Genomic DNA, 18,249 nt, shown 5'->3' on the forward strand with positions numbered 1-18,249 from the left:
TATATATATGAATGTTGTGTGGAAGCAGAACCTCATCCTTTGCTTCCTTGAACTCCAGCCAACATCTTCAATAAAAATTCTTAGTATTCCTACAGTAGAGCATCAAAACAAAACGAGATCATCAACATGATAAATCACATAGAGTAGAAAATAGAAGTGACACAGTGGAATGGGAGCAGGTGTGTTACTCAATAAAAACTGTCGCAAAGAAACAGTAAATTTTAACCGTGTTTCTGTATCATTGAAATGCATGGTGTAAACATTAACATGTGCCAAGGTGAAATTTAAAACATTTTCTATCTGATTTGATCAAATCTGAGATTGTCACCAGTGTTGTGACTTCACAGCAGAATGAAAATCTAGATATTAGTTCTTACAGATTGTATGTGCTTTGTTTTGATTAACTTTCATCTTTTTTTCTGTTTTTCTTTCAGGTGTTTTAATCATGATTTATTTATCTTATATTTAAGTATTCATGTGTTTCACGTTTCACCTGGTTGAAGACCAATTTCCTCTAGGGGACAATAAAGTTGGAAGTTAATGACAGCATTACAGCCTTGAATTTCTGTGGCCGTTTTGGTTTGGCTATTTACACTGACATTTATTTCCATGTAAGTTTTTAAAACTGGCCTAGAAGATTTGATAAGAGATCAAGATCTCATGTTAAGACACTTAAACCAGCCTGAGAATGCAATAAACAGAAACAATATAAGTATGTTCCACTCAAAATCTTTTAAAATATCCTGTACTTTGCCCCTGATCTATTCACTATTGCTCACACGTGTACTGCATCTGCATTGCATGGCTTGCATATTATGTGTGCAAACTATGCAATTAAATTTACAACGCAACCAATTATGAACTCCTGTTATGAACATGTAATACATATAACACCGAAAAGTCTAAGTACTGTATGTTCTACTAAGCTAACGATGGCAGCATACCAGCTTTTAACACACTGTGCTCTATGATGAAAGGGAAACATCACATGTAGGACCTGAGAGTACCTCTTGGAACAGGACACAGGCATCAGGTACAGGGCTTGGCTGATTTTTCTTTATCACCCCTATGTGCCCCCTACCTTCCTCACTACAGCACTGCACATTATTGTGAAGACACTTTACTTGTTCTCGCTAGCAAAGGAGAAAAAAAATATATAAGCTGTAGATTTTTTCTTTTTTATTCTATGCCCTGATCAGAGCAACATATATTGAAAATTGATTAGACTAACATCTAAATAACGAACAACCATCTAAATATGTATGCATATAGTATATATATATAAGTATATTTAGAAGTTTTCTCAGTTCCGAGTGTTTTGGAACGCACCTTTTCTACAGGAAGTGACGTACAGCGTTGTGTCGGGTCTTTTGTCGTGTGGTAGCAGCTTCGTAAGTGTTATTGCTCTAAATTAATTTTTCTAAAATATGGTTTATTTGGATTCTATTTTTATTTTAAAATATAACCTTCTTTAAACAACTCATATTGAACTTTCACGGTATACAGTCTGTCGGAGAGGCAAAATAGCTTTGTTTTCCGTTGTTAAACCTGGTTAGCCTGCTAACAGCTCTGTAGCTGTACCGGCTAGCAGGCTAGCTTGTGTTTTACACTCGATTATTCAATTAATTATCAGCTTAATTTGTTTAAAAATGTAGGTTACATGTCGCCCAACGATAGGTTAGCAAGAAGATAGCCTGATTATTCTGTGGTCCGCTAAAAGTATTTACTTACGTAATTTTTATTGCTTAGCTTGCTAGTGAATGTTTTTCTGTCTGACAACTTACATGCATAATAATTTAGTTTTTTATTAGCTTTTTTTTATCAGAATAACGCTCAATTGCGTCTACATTACTACTCAATCAGATCATCTGAAAATGATAAGGAACGTTCCCCTACTCCTGCAGACAAATTGTGCATGGTTGATTTTTAGTTAGCAGGATGGGTTTTTTTTCTTCGTAAACTTAAAGGAGGAACATAAAATAAGTTTAAATGAGGACATTGCTGCTTCATTATGGAGAGGTTGACTTGGCACATGTGTCAGGGCCTGCAACTAACAGTTATTTTCATTATCAATTAATCTGCTGATTATTTTTAACAATTAATAGTTTCAATTAATAGTTTCGTCTATCAAATGACATTTAAGATAAACACCGTCTATCAAATGACAGTAAATAGCGAGACGAGCCAGTTGTAATTTCCCTCCAACCAAAATTACATCTTCAGATGTTTTGTCTGATCAACAGTCCAAAAATCCAAAGCTACTTGGGTTACTGTCGAAGTTGATAAAGAAAAACATCAAATCCTTATATTTGAGAAGTGATAAACAGCAAATACTTGAATGTTTTATTAAAAAATACAATTATACAATAATCAAAATAGAAGTTGATACCTTTGTCATCATCAATGCGGAAAAGAGTTCTCAGATCTTGGTATCTACTGTTTGGAATGTACTTGATTTGCAGCTATTTTTTGTTCTCCTTTCATGTGTTTGCCATAGGACAACCATCCAAGATGACTACAGCTGCAAGACCAACATTTGAGCCTGCGAGAGGAGGGAGAGGTAAAGGAGAAGGTGATCTGAGTGCTCTCTCCAAGCAGTATTCCAGCCGAGATCTTCCGGGTCACACTAAGATCAAGTACAGGTCAGTAAATCAAACATGAATTGAGCTGTGGGTTGTAATCAGTGTGTCACTGAGTGCACTGCTGGAGCCAGGCACTGATTTACAATAAGTAAGATACCTTATGAACCTACTGTTCACTTTAAAGGTGGCTATACACTGGAAACAAAATATTTGTTCTTTTATTCAGTTTTTTTCCCCCTCCTAATGTTTTCCAAACCTCAGGCAACCTACCCAGGATGCCCCTGAGGAGGTGCGTGCCCGTGACTTCCGCAGGGAGCTGGAAGAGAGGGAGCGTGTAGCTGCACGTGATAAGACCAGAGAGAGGGGACCAAGAGGTTGGTGTCTCTGCAGATATTACACTTACTGATTATAAAAAAATTATTTTAGTGTCTATTTCTGACTAACTTTATATTAAGTTTATACCCATGGAAACAACTACTTAATATGCTGCACTGACCGTAATTTTGCAGAGCACACCACATCATCATCATCTTCGTCATCATCTTCAAAGAGGCCCAGACTGGATCAGATCCCAGCAGCCAACCTTGATGCGGATGACCCTCTCACTGATGTAAGTGCTTGCAGTTTAAGACTTAGTGGACACTTACTGAGTAATGCTCACTGGGCTCCCTCACCAATGTTTGTTTGTTTGTTCATAGGATGATGAGGACGAGGACTCTGAGGAGGACAGTGATGACGATGACACTGCAGCTCTTCTGGCAGAACTGGAGAAGATCAAGAAGGAGCGGGCTGAAGAGCAAGAGCGCAAAGTAAAGTGTCATTTCAGACTGATGTGTTTGAACCTGCTGTCTGACGAGAGCAGGGCTGACAAAAACGTCAGCAAGTTAAAACATGAAATGTGTGTTTGAGAGGAGGCAAATGTTACCCCATTTTGTTTTGTGAATTTATATCTTTTCCCATCTTAGGAGCGGGAGCAAAAGGCGGAGGAGGAGAGGATTCGCATGGAGAATATCTTGAGTGGCAATCCATTGATTAATTTGGCGGGGCAACAACAGCAACAACAACAACAACAACAACAACAGCAGCAACAGATGAACCAGAGTCAGAATACATTCAGGGTCAAGAGAAGGTACCTCACATACACATACACACACACACACACACACTGACACATGCATGTAGACTTTGGGTTAAAAGGTTTAGATTACCAGCATTTTTCCATTACTGTTACTGAAATTTAGTAAGCTATTTGTAGTTTGAAATTAAAACAAAGGACAAATAGATCATAGATTTTTTTTTTTTTAGAAAAGGAATCTTAAATCCTAAATTTGAATTAATGTTCACAGCTTAGTTTACTTCCATTGCTGCAGGGAAGATGTAAGTTAAACTGTTTCTTAATCCCAGAAAAAAGGCCTGTTTTTATATTTATTCACTGAACTTGAGCTTCTGAAATATTAATAAAAAATTAGTCTTTTTTTAGGTCTTATAAAACGTTTGACCTGTAGTGTATGCATAATATGAGTTTTGTATTTGAGGGAAATATGTTATCCTCATTTATCACCAATCATCAACAATGAATTTGTTAATATCTTTCTAGGTGGGATGATGATGTTGTGTTCAAAAACTGTGCTAAAGGAGTGGACGAGGCACGAAAAGAGAAACGCTTCGTCAATGATACACTGCGCTCGGAGTTCCACAAGAAATTTATGGAGAAATATGTAAAGTAAAGTACTTGGTGTGTGTTGATTTGACTGTTTCTTTTTTTTTTTTTTTTTATCTCATTTCTTTGATCTCCTACTTCCATTTGTTTTTTAGCATTTAAAAATTAAATGCATCAGTCTCTGTACAGTCAACAGGTAAAATGTTGTATATAAATGAGTTGATGAGTTACATCCTTTGAACAAAGCTCAAAACAAGGTGGATTTCTTTTCTTTTACCTTTTTTTTTTTTTTTACTAATTTGAATAAAGAATGGCTTGGGTTTCAAGAATTTCTGTGAGAAGGATTGATATGGAGAATGATCTGATTTTCAAGTATTTATTCTACCTTTTGCTTAATTTTTTTTCTTGTCTAGGTACTGAATTTATTCATGGTCCATTAGTGAGCAATATCTTAGATAAATATAAGTTTTTTTGATGAAATTGGTTAGATATGATCATATAAATACAAACTGCTCTGAACCTTGGAAAATTAAGTTACTTGAGCTGGTGATAGAATGATAATGAAGAACTTAATTCAGAATCATAGTTTTGTAACCATTTTTAGTGAATATTAATTACATTGCATATCCAACAAATTATAAGGACATTATGTTCATGTAATTTTGTATTTCAGGTTTTCTATAACCAAAATATTAAATGGACTGTCAGAGATAATACAATACTGGCATCAAACATTAAAATCAAAACATTTATATGATGAATGAGTTCTTTGAAGTGACCCTGCCACTGTTGAGATTTATGTAGAAATCACATACTGAGTTTGGTTCCTCTGCAAGCCACATTATAGCATAAGAGTCACATGTTTTGTTTTTTTTTGCAATTTGGAAGTGCATTAGGGTTATTATTAAGATTATTTGAATCAATAATATGCTACGCATTATATTTTAGTATCCAGAATAGTTTGAACAATTTCAACACAATCTTTTGCATTTGCTGCATTTCCCCACACAGCTATATATTCCAAAAAATAACTTGTTTCTGTTTTCTGCATCTCCCTAAACACAAATCTATTGTGTAATATCCTTTATGAATATGTGATTACTAGTGTAACCTGACAGAATAGTGAAATCATTTTTTTCATTTATTTATTTCATATTCCAGCAGCGAGTTGATAAAGCAACTAAAACAAAGATGTTATAAAGGTGTAGGACTTTTATGGCAACTTGGAAACGTGTATAGCTGTCCAAAGTAATGTATGTGACCGTATAATGTGTTCATAAAAATAACTTCAAAAGTGGACAAAATGATATTGTCCACTTTTTAGTGTGTAGCACATTGTGGTTTCTTTTTTGATTATTAGCTGACAAAACAATTTCTGTAGAAGCACAATAGAGAAATATAAACACGTAGGAATAGCAATGAACGCAGCATGCGACCAGTCGACAGTGGAGAGAGCCAACAGGGGGCGCTATCTCAAAATCCTTGTGACAGGGATCGGGAGGCTGCTGGGAAAAGATGGCAGCTTCCTTTTGTTTGTGCGGATTTACTGTACTCCAGGAGGGTCTCTAAAGACTTTCCTCCGTAATCACACGGGTTCCCGTCGCTCACTCCGGGTTCACGCCACCAGTTGTCCAAACACCTCAGCCGGGAGAACATGGAGAAGAGCGGGAGCATCGACAGTTTGGGCTCGAAGCGCTCCTCTTCACGGCAGCCAAGTGTTGATTCATTGTCCAGGTAGCTAAACCCAGCACGATACGTCGCTTAATAAGCTAGCAAAGTTTTGAAACTAACAGGAGGTTACTTACTAAGATTTTAGAACTAGATTTAACCTGTAATCCTAAAGCACTATTTATAAGCCTTCAGAGGTGACTGCTAAACCACATATAATGTAATCCGGTCAAAAAGTGCCCTGAAACCACCACTGACTTTGACAGTAAATGAGGGCATAGTGTAGTGGATGTTGTCATCATTAGTTATAATCCATGTTGAAACCATTAATCGGATATTCATTTAAACGACGACATGATATTAATCTTTGTTAGTCGACTAATTGTTTAATCAAATAATGGTTTTAACACCACTGCGGAGACAGGGAAAAACATGGATGAAATGGGATGACAAATGACTTCATTTCCTTTTTTCCATTTGTCACCACATCTTTCAACAGTACATCCACCTCTCGCTCTGACCGGTCTGCCCAGACTAAACCACCCTCTACAATGTCCTCTGACTCTGTGTCCCCCTCTGCAGAATTTTCCCCAGAGCTCAGGGTTAGTAGAGCGCACATGTTCCTGCTGCTTCATTAAAGCATCTGCTGATAATGACTGAAGCATGACTCTTCTTCTTTCTGTTCCTTTCAGGTCAAACCCAAAACTGCTACCAAGGTATCTTATCTCATGAATTACATACGACCCAACAAATAATTGACTAATACCATATGATAGTTACCTTCACAAGTTTCATGGTTCAGTACAACATACTGCTCCACATTCAGTCTAATTTATATCTAATGTTTCCAGCCGGTGCTTAGAGATTCAGACAAAGAGGAACCACAGTTACTTCCAAATGAAACCGTGCAGGACATGGGTAGGTTTGCTCTTGGCTGCAATCACAACTCTTATCAAAATAGCTTGCATGCATTAAAAGCAAAGCAGCATTTCTCATATTTCCACATTAAAGCAAGTTGTAATGTATTCCACATATTTGGCTAATCGACATTTATTTTCCCTTTGTTTTCTTCCACAGCCCAAGATGTCACCTACTTCTGTCCTTTCACTGGAGCACTGAGGGGAACAGTGACAGTTACAAACTACAGACTGTTCTTCAAATGCATGGACAGGGTATATTTTGTGAATTTTTAGAATGACTTCATGGAAACGTAGAGGAGTCATTTTGTTTTTGTTAATGTGTAGTTGTTTTCTAGGAGCCAGCATTTGTGCTGGACCTGCCCCTTGGGGTGGTGAGTCGCGTGGAAAAGATCGGAAGTGCATCAAGCCGTGGTGATGTGTCCTATGGGCTGGTTTGCAAGGTGAGTAAGATAATAATAATAACTGCACTTATTTTAAATGGCAGTTCAGATGTTTACTGGTTATAAATGCAATACAGTGCTAAGTCACAGAGGACGGACCTCTTGTCATCCCAGCTGTGTAAACAGCACCATCTGAAACAATGTCATCATAATATGTCGACGATAGCATAATAGGAAATAACTGTTACTGCATGTAGTGGCTTTACACCAATGAAACTCATGTACATGCTGCTGTTGACCCCTGAACTTGACCATGACCTGCTGCTCTGTCTTTCTGCAGGATATGCGTAATCTACGATTTGCACACAAACAGATGGAGGACACGCTTAGGAAGTCCATTTTCGAAGTGCTGATAAAATTTGCGTTTCCTGTTTCCAACGGGCTGGTGAGTGATTCTCAGCCACACTGTCTCTGACACAGTAGCTCTGCACTGTCTTCCAACTGACAGATATCTCTCCTACTCTCCACAGCAAATCTTCGCCTTTGAATATGGGCAAGTCTTTCCTGAAAACGGATGGAAGGTGTATGATGCTGTCTCAGAGTACAAAAGACAGGTATTTGAAGGTGACTGACTCCTAAGCTAAATGTTAATAGGAAGCTTATTACATCGGTTGTTCTTGTGTTTCTTGGTAGGGCATACCCAATGAAAGCTGGAGAATAACGAAAATAAATGACCACTACGAGATGTGTGATACCTACCCATCAACTCTGGCAGTGCCTGTTAATATACCAGACGAAGAGCTGAAGAGGGTAGCTGCCTTCCGAGCAAAGGGCAGGATACCTGTGAGTGCCCCCCTTCAGCACGAGTGTAATTATCCTGTGCAGCTGGTTTCAATGGACAGTCTGGTAATATTCTGTTATACTCCCTGTGTAGGTTTTATCATGGATCCATCCAGAAAGCCAAGCCACAGTGACGCGCTGCAGTCAGCCCATGGTTGGTGTAAATGGAAAGCGCAGCAAAGAGGATGAGAAATATCTCCAGGCAATCATGGATGCTAATGCTCAGTCCCATAAACTCTTCATTTTCGATGCCAGGCCCAGTGTCAATGCTGCTGCCAACAAGGTTTATTTTCTAAATCTGATTTCAAAAGTAATATTTATGAGGAGGAGAACTATCATAATAGTATTTTAAGGAAATGTCACGCCATTGCCCCCTGTACATGGAGGTCACACTCATTTGTAGGATGACAAACTGGAGGTGGTAGGGATTTAGATTTTGCTGATCTCTGCCCAGTGTATCTTAATAACCCATCTGTTTGTTTTTCCTAGATGAAAGGAGGTGGATATGAAAGTGAGGATGCTTATCAAAATGCAGAGCTGGTGTTCTTGGATATTCACAATATCCACGTGATGAGGGAGTCTCTCCGCAAGCTGAAGGATGTGGTCTACCCCAACATCGAGGACTCCCACTGGCTTTCCAATCTGGAGTCCACTCACTGGCTCGAGCACATCAAGGTGAGCAATAATGATGCTTCACTGGGGAGAGGAATGAGGCTCCCAGGCTCTTGACTAAGTTGTGTTTGTTTCTAGCTGATCCTGGCAGGAGCGCTGCGGATTGCAGACAAGGTGGAGTCTGGGAAAACATCAGTGGTAGTCCACTGTAGCGACGGTTGGGACCGCACAGCTCAGCTCACCTCCCTGGCCATGCTCATGCTGGACGGTTACTACCGCACAATCCGTGGCTTCGAGGTGCTGCTCGAGAAAGAGTGGCTGAGCTTCGGTCACCGCTTCCAGCTGGTAAACAATCTTTCATACGCTTTGAGGATATTCAAGCATAATGTGTGGTGGCCTTTCCAGTTGCATCATTAATTTGTCCTTTTCTCTTTCTACTTTTTACTTTAAGCGAATCGGTCATGGCGATAAGAACCACACAGACGCAGACCGTTCACCTGTTTTTATTCAGTTCATTGACTGCGTGTGGCAGCTGACTCGTCAGGTAATAAATGTTACCGAAATGTGAAAAAGAATCTTCAGAATAACTTGGTCTTTGAAGGATAATAATGAAACGGTTTTTGTCTAAGTTTCCTGCAGCCTTTGAGTTTAACGAATACTTCCTGGTTACCATCCTGGACCACTTGTACAGCTGCCTGTTTGGGACATTCTTGTGTAACAGTGAACAGCAGAGGTTGAAGGAAGTAAGAGCATTTTGTTACTCTGAGCATTTTGATATTGTGGTTGCTGCTGCAAAATGAGATGTTTTAAAATAAGATGTTGGAAAATCAGTGTTCTGACAGCTAGATCTTTATTTTACAGGAGATTCCCAAGAGGACAGTGTCGTTGTGGTCTTATATTAACAGCCAGCTGGAGGAGTTTACGAGTCCTCTTTATGTGAACTACTCCAACCATGTGCTGTTCCCTGTAGTCAGCCTACGCCACCTGGAGCTTTGGGTTGGCTACTACATCCGCTGGAACCCTCGCATGAGACCTCAGGCATGTCAAGGAAGCCCGCGTCTTGTTCTTGAATTCAATATTTTTAAAAGAACATTAACTCCACTTTGGTGTTTCAGCTTGAGCTTCACACATTGCCTTTTTCTTTTTCCAGGAACCGGTTCATCAGCGCTACAAGGAGCTCTTGGCAAAGCGCGCTGAGCTGCAGAAGAGAGTGGATGAGCTACAGCGTGAGGTGACCAATCGCTCAGCTTCCTCATCCTCTGAAAGGGCGGGCTCCCCCACACGCTCCATCACTCCAGTGCAGACTTTTGTGTGACACAACTTGGTCCTCATTAAGGTTTCAGAAGCTGAGTCCTACCTGTGAGAAGGTGCCATACAGTTGTAATGAGTAGGCTGCAGCTGGCGCCATGAAGGACCTGTGTACCAAACTGCCTCTTTGGGTGACACACCATGTTAATACACTACCACCAAAAGTCTGATTGAGCAGATTACTGCATTTGCATCTCTCACAGGTCATATAGAATCTGCTTGCAACAGAAGCACATCTGTCACAGACTGCTTGACTACAGCCATATTGTACTCTCCCTCCAGGGTCGAAGGGACATGTAACCAGAATAGTGGGGACTGTTTAGCATATCGACCTACCTACAATCAGTGTTTATTGTATTTGAAGTACATTAAAATATCACTCGGGTTAAATATGTATGCCTTATACATATCATGGGACACTCACTTCATTTCTCTACACTGCAAACATTTGTTAGATAATGATTTGTTGAGCTAAAACAATTGTGAAGATTTACGATGCTGCAAATAATGTTCTGAGGTCAAAACTCTAGTTTAACAGTCTAACACCAAAAGAGCTTGGGAGTTGTTAAATACTGATTTAAAAATGTAGCAAAAGGGCTCTAATATTAGCTTCTTCTTATGTTAAAAAAATAGTCATACAGTGCATTAAAAAAGTTGGCGGATTTTCCTCGCAAGTCAGTGCTTTTAGATTGTTGTGACCAAATATCTGTTGGGGTTTGTTTTTTTTTTTTTTTTTTTAATATATAAATAATAGTGTAATATTACATTCCTGTCATTGAGTGATTTAAGTTTTGTAACTAGTCAACGTTATTTATTATCCATTAGTCCAGACTTGTATTTATGGCTCACAAACACACTCTGTCTCATGTCATAAGTTCATAAAAGATGTTCCCATGCAATGTTAATAAGCTGCACAGAATATGCAATATTTCATTAGTCCCAGTTAACAGTCATTCACTCAAAATGTCTATGTGTGAGCATTACTTGCAGATGCTTTTTAAAGCTAGTATCAGCTAATTTTTATAGGCATCAGAAAGTGTAGCTACTAATAATTAGCCTTAGGTGGGTTTTTAGTTGAATAAATCTGAATGAATATCTGTGCCTTGCTCTGGATGATTGAGAAAATAACAAAAGAATAGAGTGCAAGGTTTAATTGTCAAGGTTAAACGCTAAATACAGTGTTAGTTAACATTTCCACTGTGTATGTGAATATTTGCAATAAACACAGGACTCGACCACAAGGAGTCATTATGGTTTGTTGTTACATTAGCATGGTGTGAATACAACACGCTTTTGAAATGATAGCAGAGCTCCAATGACATTAGCAATAATTATCTCTTCTTATGATTGATCTTGCCATAAATCATAAGATAAAGAGTGCCTTTTATTATAAATGACAAATTATAAATGTGTAAATCTTGAGACTGCAGTGGCTCTGAAAATATTAGCTTGACCATATTCAATCTTTTTCACTCTCATACCTAAATATTAGATGACTTGCCATAACTTGAATTTAAGTTATGCTTTTCCCATTAAAAGACTTATTATTCTACTGATTTAATGGATGCCTATCACTTGAAATACATTTGTATTGTCACTTGTATTGAATTCTAGAGCTATTAAAGTATGACTATTTTTCCACACAGTTTAGGTGAGGCTGCAATGCTGTATGTACTCCATTAATTCAAAACTTGTTTTTCAGGCAACAGCAATGTCAAATTGTATTAAAATGATAAATTAATAAAAGTGCTGATACTATGTAGTCAAGTTTTTGTGAATTTGAGTGTGTTTTTTTGTTTTTTTGAATGTTTGTAAAAGAGGTTTAAGGGGAAACACTAATTGCATATGTGCATATGTTGGTTTCAGTGTGTCCAAGGCTTTTTGAGAAATTAATCCTTTTAGTTAATTAACAAGCAACTGATTCGAAGTATTTACAGAAAGTCATATAAAAAGTCAAATTTCCTCAATTCTCATGCATATGTAGCAATTAAGATGCTTCTGATGTCACACCAAATGTTAAAAGCTGATTTTGATCTTAGAAATCTTTGGTTTTAACACAAAGAAGTTTATAGGTGCTATAAACCAGAAACCAGGTTAACCAGGAGCCCCCTCACTGGATACACTACGCAAAACAACAGGGCCAAAAAGCAATTATATATTATATATATATATAAGATATTTACAAAAGCTCTGCCATACAAGGACTATAAAATAAAATATAATATCATTAAAACGAATTATTAGTCAACAGTACACGTATCCAGCATAGAATGATTTTGATTGATTGATTTAATCTGTATTTAATCAGACATCTCATTGAAACTGAAAATGTTCAGCATCATAACCTGTCTGTCTCACAAGTTGTACAAACAGCTGATGGGTTCCAACAATTTATAAAGAATTTTTTTTCACTTTAAGAATTTGCAGACTTCAGATGAACATGAATGATTTCCATTTGAAAAATGTAACCTGACATCACTGACCCTCTCATAACAGGCCTTGACAGGTCGGAATACTAACACCACTGTTCACATTACTGTATGATTAAAGTGTCAATTAGCTATCATACTAGTTAAAACAGTTGACCGGCTGAGGGGCTGTGCTGAGTGAACACAGACAGGTGATTGGCTCGGACCATTTTAAACTGTGAATCCCGCGGACGGATGTTGTGTCGCGATAGGTTTTCTTTCTTCTTCTGAAGCCGTCGGCCACTTCCGGTTACATGACGACGACGGCGTTGATACAAAAAGATAGAAGGAAAACAGGAAAATACCTTTCTTGCCGAGAGCAGTGGAAACTTAATATAAATAGCCCGATCTACGCTAACGCATTGTTTATGTGGCGACATAACTAACGGTAGATCTCAAGGTAGTCCGTCTGGATAACGTATGAGCAGTGAAAGCTCAAAGATATTTGGAGTTTATTGTTCTTCGTCTGCTCCCTCCAGCTAACTAAGCTATTTCTGTGCTGCCCTACGCTGCCTAGCACAGCCAGCTAACGTTAGCTAACGCTGGATGCCAACACAGTGTGTGCTCCTTAGGTCTCAATTAGCGAGCGGCTAGAAAGGAAACGGCTCCGGTAATCCGTTCAGTTTGCAGCTGGACTCCGCTAACCCTTCATCTAGCTCGGTGACATTAGTTGGGTGAGAATGGCAACATCGGCTCTGTACGCCTGTACGAAGTGTAACCAGCGGTATCCTTTCGAGGAGCTGTCGCAGGGCCAGCAGCTGTGCAAGGTTTGGGAGTGACTCTAAACAAAACACAAACAACACTGCTTTTAGAGACTGTGGAAGTGTGCGGGTATTTTTGCCGTCTGGGTGTGATGGTGTTAGGACAGGCAGCAAGTTAGCAAGGCTCGGATTATGTAACAGCTTTAAAATTTCCAGCCCGGACATGCTAATACAGTCACTGAAACCTTGTTTATTATTATTCCACACGACCACGCTGTTTATTAAAGAACAATGACACATTCATACTATATAATTAACAGCTGGATATTTATCCGTGGGGCACAAGTATTCTTTTAAAATTGTATAGATGTACATATTTGCCAACTTGTTGCTCTTGTAGAGCTTCACAAGTAGAACTGCGGTGTGCAGCTGAGGAACAGACATTTTTGTTCCGTAAGAGAGAAGTGTTGTAACGAAGGAAGTCAACCTTGGAGCCTTGTGTTCCCACCATTATTACAACAGTCAGTCTGCACTGATTCATATTTTAATAAAAGCTGAAAAAATGTACACTGTTATTATTCTGTGAACAGCCCCCAGCATTTTACTATTTTCTCCCTGAATATGCAGAGAACTTTTCTTTGCACTGGATAGTTAAAGCACAGTCAGCCAATGAACACTTTTATGCAGTCAGTTAGATTTCTCCTTCAAGGATTTTTAAATATTCACAAATGCCAGCTAAAGTTTTTTTTATGTGCTTATTTTTACCACATTGCCGAGCCCCCCTGTAATAATGTGTGGCCTTGACTGAACAAAAGCAGTTACAGTACATGGCAGTCTTTACTTCTTGTATACACCCAAATTGCCAGGCGCTGGTATTTCCACAGATGTTGTAGCCAAGAGTTGTTACACAACAAACAACTTAAAGGGCGGCCTTGTTTCTTTTTGTTACTGGATATTATGTAATACAATTTGTCAGTGTTTGCCAACAGACACTCATGAACATTTATTTGTTTTCTTACCATAGGAGTGTCGCATTGCACACCCCATAGTGAAGTGCACGTACTGCAGATCTGAATTTCAGCAGGAAAGGTGAGACATGTGCATCTAATGATGAATTTTATTTATGCTGATATAATGGCTTTCTTTGCATTTTATACCATTTTATTTTTTCCTTACAGTAAAACCAATACAATCTGCAAGAAATGTGCCCAGAATGTCAAACAGTTTGGAACCGTGAGTAACAAGTTTGTCCTCTATTTTAATTCACACAGTTTTAACTCGTCTTGAATTCACTGATTCCAGTTGCACTTAGGGTATATTTGTTTAAAGTCGCATCATGTGTAAGTACACTTTTAACTTTTAACTTTGTCTTTTGTCTGCCTTTACAGCCCAAACCCTGCCAGTACTGTAACATCATTGCAGCTTTTATTGGGACAAAGTGCCAGCGTTGTACTAACTCAGAGAAGAAATATGGACCTCCACAGACCTGTGAGCAGTGCAAACAGCAATGCGCCTTTGACCGCAAAGAGGAAGGCAGGAGAAAGGTATAAACCAGACACACGTGCAGTCTAATTATGAAGTGAATGTGTAACAGTGAGTCTTATGAGTTACCGTCTCCTTACAGGTGGATGGGAAACTGCTGTGCTGGCTCTGCACTCTGTCCTACCGCCGTGTCCTGCAGAAGACCAAGGAGCAGAGGAAGGGCTTCGGCTCTTCCAACTCCTCATCCCTGAACGAGAAAGACCACCACTCCAGACCTCACCATCACCACCACCACCACCAACACAGACACAGCAGCTCTCACCACAAGTATGTCCTCTGTTGTGTCACTTCTCCCTCCTGCAGTTCCATCCCTAGGCTGCTCAGTCGTCGAGTTTTAGCACAGAATAGTGCTAAAACTCAATGACTTTGTGTGTCTGTTGTGTGCTGTTATTTGCTAAGTTTACCTGTCTTTCGTAGATTGAGTGGGAGCTTGAGTCCTGAGCAGGACCAGGGACTGTGGAAGCAGAGGTAAAATGTTCCCTTTCATTAAACCCACTTAATGTACCTGAGAGAACTGATAGCGTTTTTAGGCCCAGACTGTATATTGCCATCTGATTTTCTTTGCAGCCATAAATCGTCTTCAATCCAGAAGGAGACTCCAAAGAAGAAACCAAAACTGGAGATGAAGCCATCCAATGGGGACAGGTATGATAGGTGTTGTAACTGTTTGAGAAAATATGAAATTACTTTACTTACATTGTTGCGCTCATAAAAATAGTAATTCCTTATGCTCCCACTTGTTGACTACCCATCATGCTCTTTCCTTTCTCCCATCAGTAGTTCCATCACCCAGTCAATGGATTCTGGAGGAACAGACAACTTCATTCTCATCAGCCAGCTGAAAGAGGAAGTGATGTCACTGAAGAGACTTCTACAGCAAAGGGATCAGACCATCCTAGAGAAGGACCGAAAGGTAGGTCATCAGCCTGACCTGACTTCCAGCTCAAATGAGTCAAAGCTGCATCGTTGTTGTTGGTTGCTTGGATTTGTTTGAGTTATTGATTATAAAACTCTCCTCCAGCTTACAGAGCTCAAAGCAGATTTTCAGTATCAGGAATCCAACATGAGAGTGAAGATGAACCAAATGGAGAAATCACACAAAGAGTCCATGGAGCAACAGCAGGTAGGAAACTACACACTTAGGGGGAGGGATAATATAATCATTACTAAAGTATATATCTTTTCATTAAATTTCTGTCCATCACTCTGCCTAGTTAACATAACCTAAAGTAAAATTAGTCACTAGTAACTCAGTAACTTCCATGCATCTGACAGTATAGGACAATGCATGGGAGTAGATTTCCCTTTCTGTTATTTTGGTGAGGAACAGTTAATATCACAATAGTCTTCTGACATGGTATACCAGGTTTAATCATTTACCTCTTTTAGGAAAGAATTGCTGAAAATTGTTAACAGTATATAGATCTGTATAACAGTTTAGATATGTAGCCAATATGATGGATGATTCACTTGTTGCATAAGTTTGCAGTCTGTTGTTATGGATAGTATGGGTGCATCGGTTGAGCCATTTCCTGTCAAACGCTGTGGTATTAACCTTTTTATTATGGTGGTGGTTTTGTAAGTGTGAATCTGTGACTGATGTGCTCCATATTCATTTGATGCACCAGACATGTTTTCATCAGTACAGTCTATGCAGTTGAAGGTAGCCCATGTGGGGAGATAACCCTTTAATTTGTAAGGTTGGATCAACGATGAAAAAAATGCTTTGAAACTGATTTCCTAAAACTACTAGTGTGTTTGCTGCAATTTAAAACACAATCAAAATTTCAGGAAACTTGTAATGTACATTGTGCATTGTGATTTTTACAAATGCTTCCACTAAGGTATTAAAAATTGTGACCAGGCATCTAATTTCTAACACAGTTAATCATTTGTCTTCACAGGCCAAGAACAGGGAGTTGATGAAACAAGTGGCTGCTCTCTCTAAAGGAAAAAAGTTTGACCGGACAGGAAGTTCACTGCTGTTGCCCTAACAATAGGCTGGCCAGTGGGTAACAACACAGAGCGGCTTCATTGTTGTAACACTGTGAAAGTCTCCCTCCTGTGTTTCCTCATTGCCATCAACATCGATTACTTCTTAATTGGTAAAGCCAGAGACCATGTTGTACATGGAAATCAATTGTTGAATCAAAGAAACCTTTCTCTAAATGTCAACATATTTTAGATATTTTATGGCAACTTTTCCACTGGATCATAGGATGTGACTTTGGATGGGGTGGAGGATGGAGCCCTCGTTTTTAACACTGCCGGGCCAAAACAAAAAGCATGGTGTGCATATGTGGATAGCATTCTGTCGACTCTGTATCCACTTAATTTTTATGGATGTCATGCAATTTATTTATTCAACTGTATTTCTTAGCTTTTTTATTTCCTCACAACATACTAGGAGAATATCCCACATTTTGGGGTTTTCTTCAATAGCAATTAGTTATATTTTTCTAAATGGATGCGATTGTGGAAGACAAGTTCTCCTTAATGGAGACCCTGCGCAACTTTACAATGTATGCAAATGAGAGAAAGGTGACCACTGAGCTGCTGCTCAACAGTAGAGCTCTCGCTCAATAACAATTCATAAAACAACCAATGAACACTTTGAAAGGCTGTCTGATAGAGAGACACCTCTTGGCTGCCCTCTTTCTCACTGTGTGACAGCTGTAGTGCTTTGCTGTTTCTCTTTAGTGGAACGATTGTAATACTGCATGATTTTACTGCCAGATACCGGATGGCATTGTGGTCAGACTTCTTTCCCCCCCCTCCTTTTAATTAGTTTTTTAAGAATCACTTGTAAATGTATTACTGGGGTCAGCCATTGTATTTAAACTATTGCTTGTATCTGTTTTAGTGAGTACAGTATGTGTATGGTAAGGCCAGTTGAAATTAACATGTCTGTAGAAGATGCTTTTTAAAGGAACACACCTTTCATGCATTATTGGGCTGGTTTCATACCGTGGCGTCCAGGATCACTTTTGTACTTTTTTCCAAACCAAGTGTTTTAAAACTATTAAAACTGGCTAAACTGTTCATGTACATCTTGTTTTTATTGACTGTATAGCTCTTTGACTTTTTGATAGAAAGTAGTAGTAGAAAGATGGTAGAAATATGGTGCTTCCAGTAAATACATTTTCACCTCTTAAGGATTACCACCATTTACTGAACTTGATTTGTTTAATTTTACAATACTTCCTGTCATGTGAATGTGAAGATGTTTGCTCAAAGACTGCACTTAAGTAAAAATCCACCCTATAAGTCAGATTTTGGGATTCATTCTGAAGCCCGTTGACCAAGGGAAACTAGGGTGAATAGGATCAAGCATGCACTAAAACATGAATACAGTGGGCGGCTTGTAAAAGTCTGGAAATTTTATCAGTTTCAAACACACTATATACTCTCTCTCTTACTATCTGTTCATATAGTGCCAATGAAGGGGCCCATTCTTCAGTCTAGATTAATTAAATAAGTAGTATTAAATATTTGAAATGTCTAATATATACTACATAAATAAACCACAATATATTTAAAATCTAAAAGTTAACATCTTTACATGAAT

At 38.7% G+C, this 18,249-nt stretch overlaps 3 protein-coding genes across 4 annotated transcripts; all 3 read left to right on the forward strand.

Annotated features, from left to right (window-relative positions):
• The first annotated feature begins 1,304 nt into the window (after positions 1–1,304).
• cwc15 (CWC15 spliceosome associated protein) lies at positions 1,305–4,571 on the forward strand. Its single transcript, XM_023404667.2, has 7 exons — positions 1,305–1,391; positions 2,498–2,642; positions 2,844–2,956; positions 3,092–3,192; positions 3,281–3,391; positions 3,548–3,711; positions 4,180–4,571. The coding sequence occupies exons 2-7, from the start codon at positions 2,512–2,514 to the stop codon at positions 4,307–4,309; spliced, it is 750 nt and encodes a 249-aa protein (XP_023260435.1). The 5' UTR covers positions 1,305–1,391; positions 2,498–2,511; the 3' UTR covers positions 4,310–4,571.
• Positions 4,572–5,739: 1,168 nt separating this feature from the next.
• On the forward strand, positions 5,740–11,205 carry mtmr2 (myotubularin related protein 2). The gene is made up of 16 exons (XM_023404880.2): positions 5,740–5,976; positions 6,410–6,512; positions 6,603–6,626; positions 6,762–6,828; positions 6,988–7,082; positions 7,166–7,270; positions 7,551–7,655; positions 7,741–7,824; positions 7,904–8,053; positions 8,145–8,333; positions 8,540–8,725; positions 8,801–9,007; positions 9,114–9,206; positions 9,292–9,405; positions 9,524–9,700; positions 9,813–11,205. Exons 1-16 carry the CDS (start codon positions 5,897–5,899, stop codon positions 9,975–9,977), a joined length of 1,944 nt encoding a protein of 647 aa, XP_023260648.1. The 5' UTR covers positions 5,740–5,896; the 3' UTR covers positions 9,978–11,205.
• A 1,481-nt stretch (positions 11,206–12,686) lies between these two features.
• On the forward strand, positions 12,687–17,723 carry fam76b (family with sequence similarity 76 member B). Of its 2 annotated transcripts, none has more exons than XM_023404882.2 (10): positions 12,687–13,205; positions 14,164–14,228; positions 14,318–14,372; positions 14,528–14,683; positions 14,764–14,948; positions 15,099–15,149; positions 15,249–15,326; positions 15,462–15,594; positions 15,703–15,804; positions 16,586–17,723. In XM_023404882.2, exons 1-10 carry the CDS (start codon positions 13,119–13,121, stop codon positions 16,673–16,675), a joined length of 1,002 nt encoding a protein of 333 aa, XP_023260650.1. In that variant the 5' UTR covers positions 12,687–13,118; the 3' UTR covers positions 16,676–17,723. The 2 variants fall into 2 exon arrangements, with proteins under 2 accessions (XP_023260650.1, XP_023260649.1); XM_023404881.2 differs by having other exon boundaries at positions 12,688–13,205; positions 15,459–15,594.
• Positions 17,724–18,249: the final 526 nt, after the last annotated feature.

This window comes from Seriola lalandi, unplaced genomic scaffold (assembly GCF_002814215.2).
Source record: "Seriola lalandi dorsalis isolate HSWRI2012SDOR001 ecotype SW California unplaced genomic scaffold, Sedor1 jcf7180002054256, whole genome shotgun sequence".
Classification (NCBI taxonomy): Eukaryota; Metazoa; Chordata; class Actinopteri; order Carangiformes; family Carangidae; genus Seriola; species Seriola lalandi.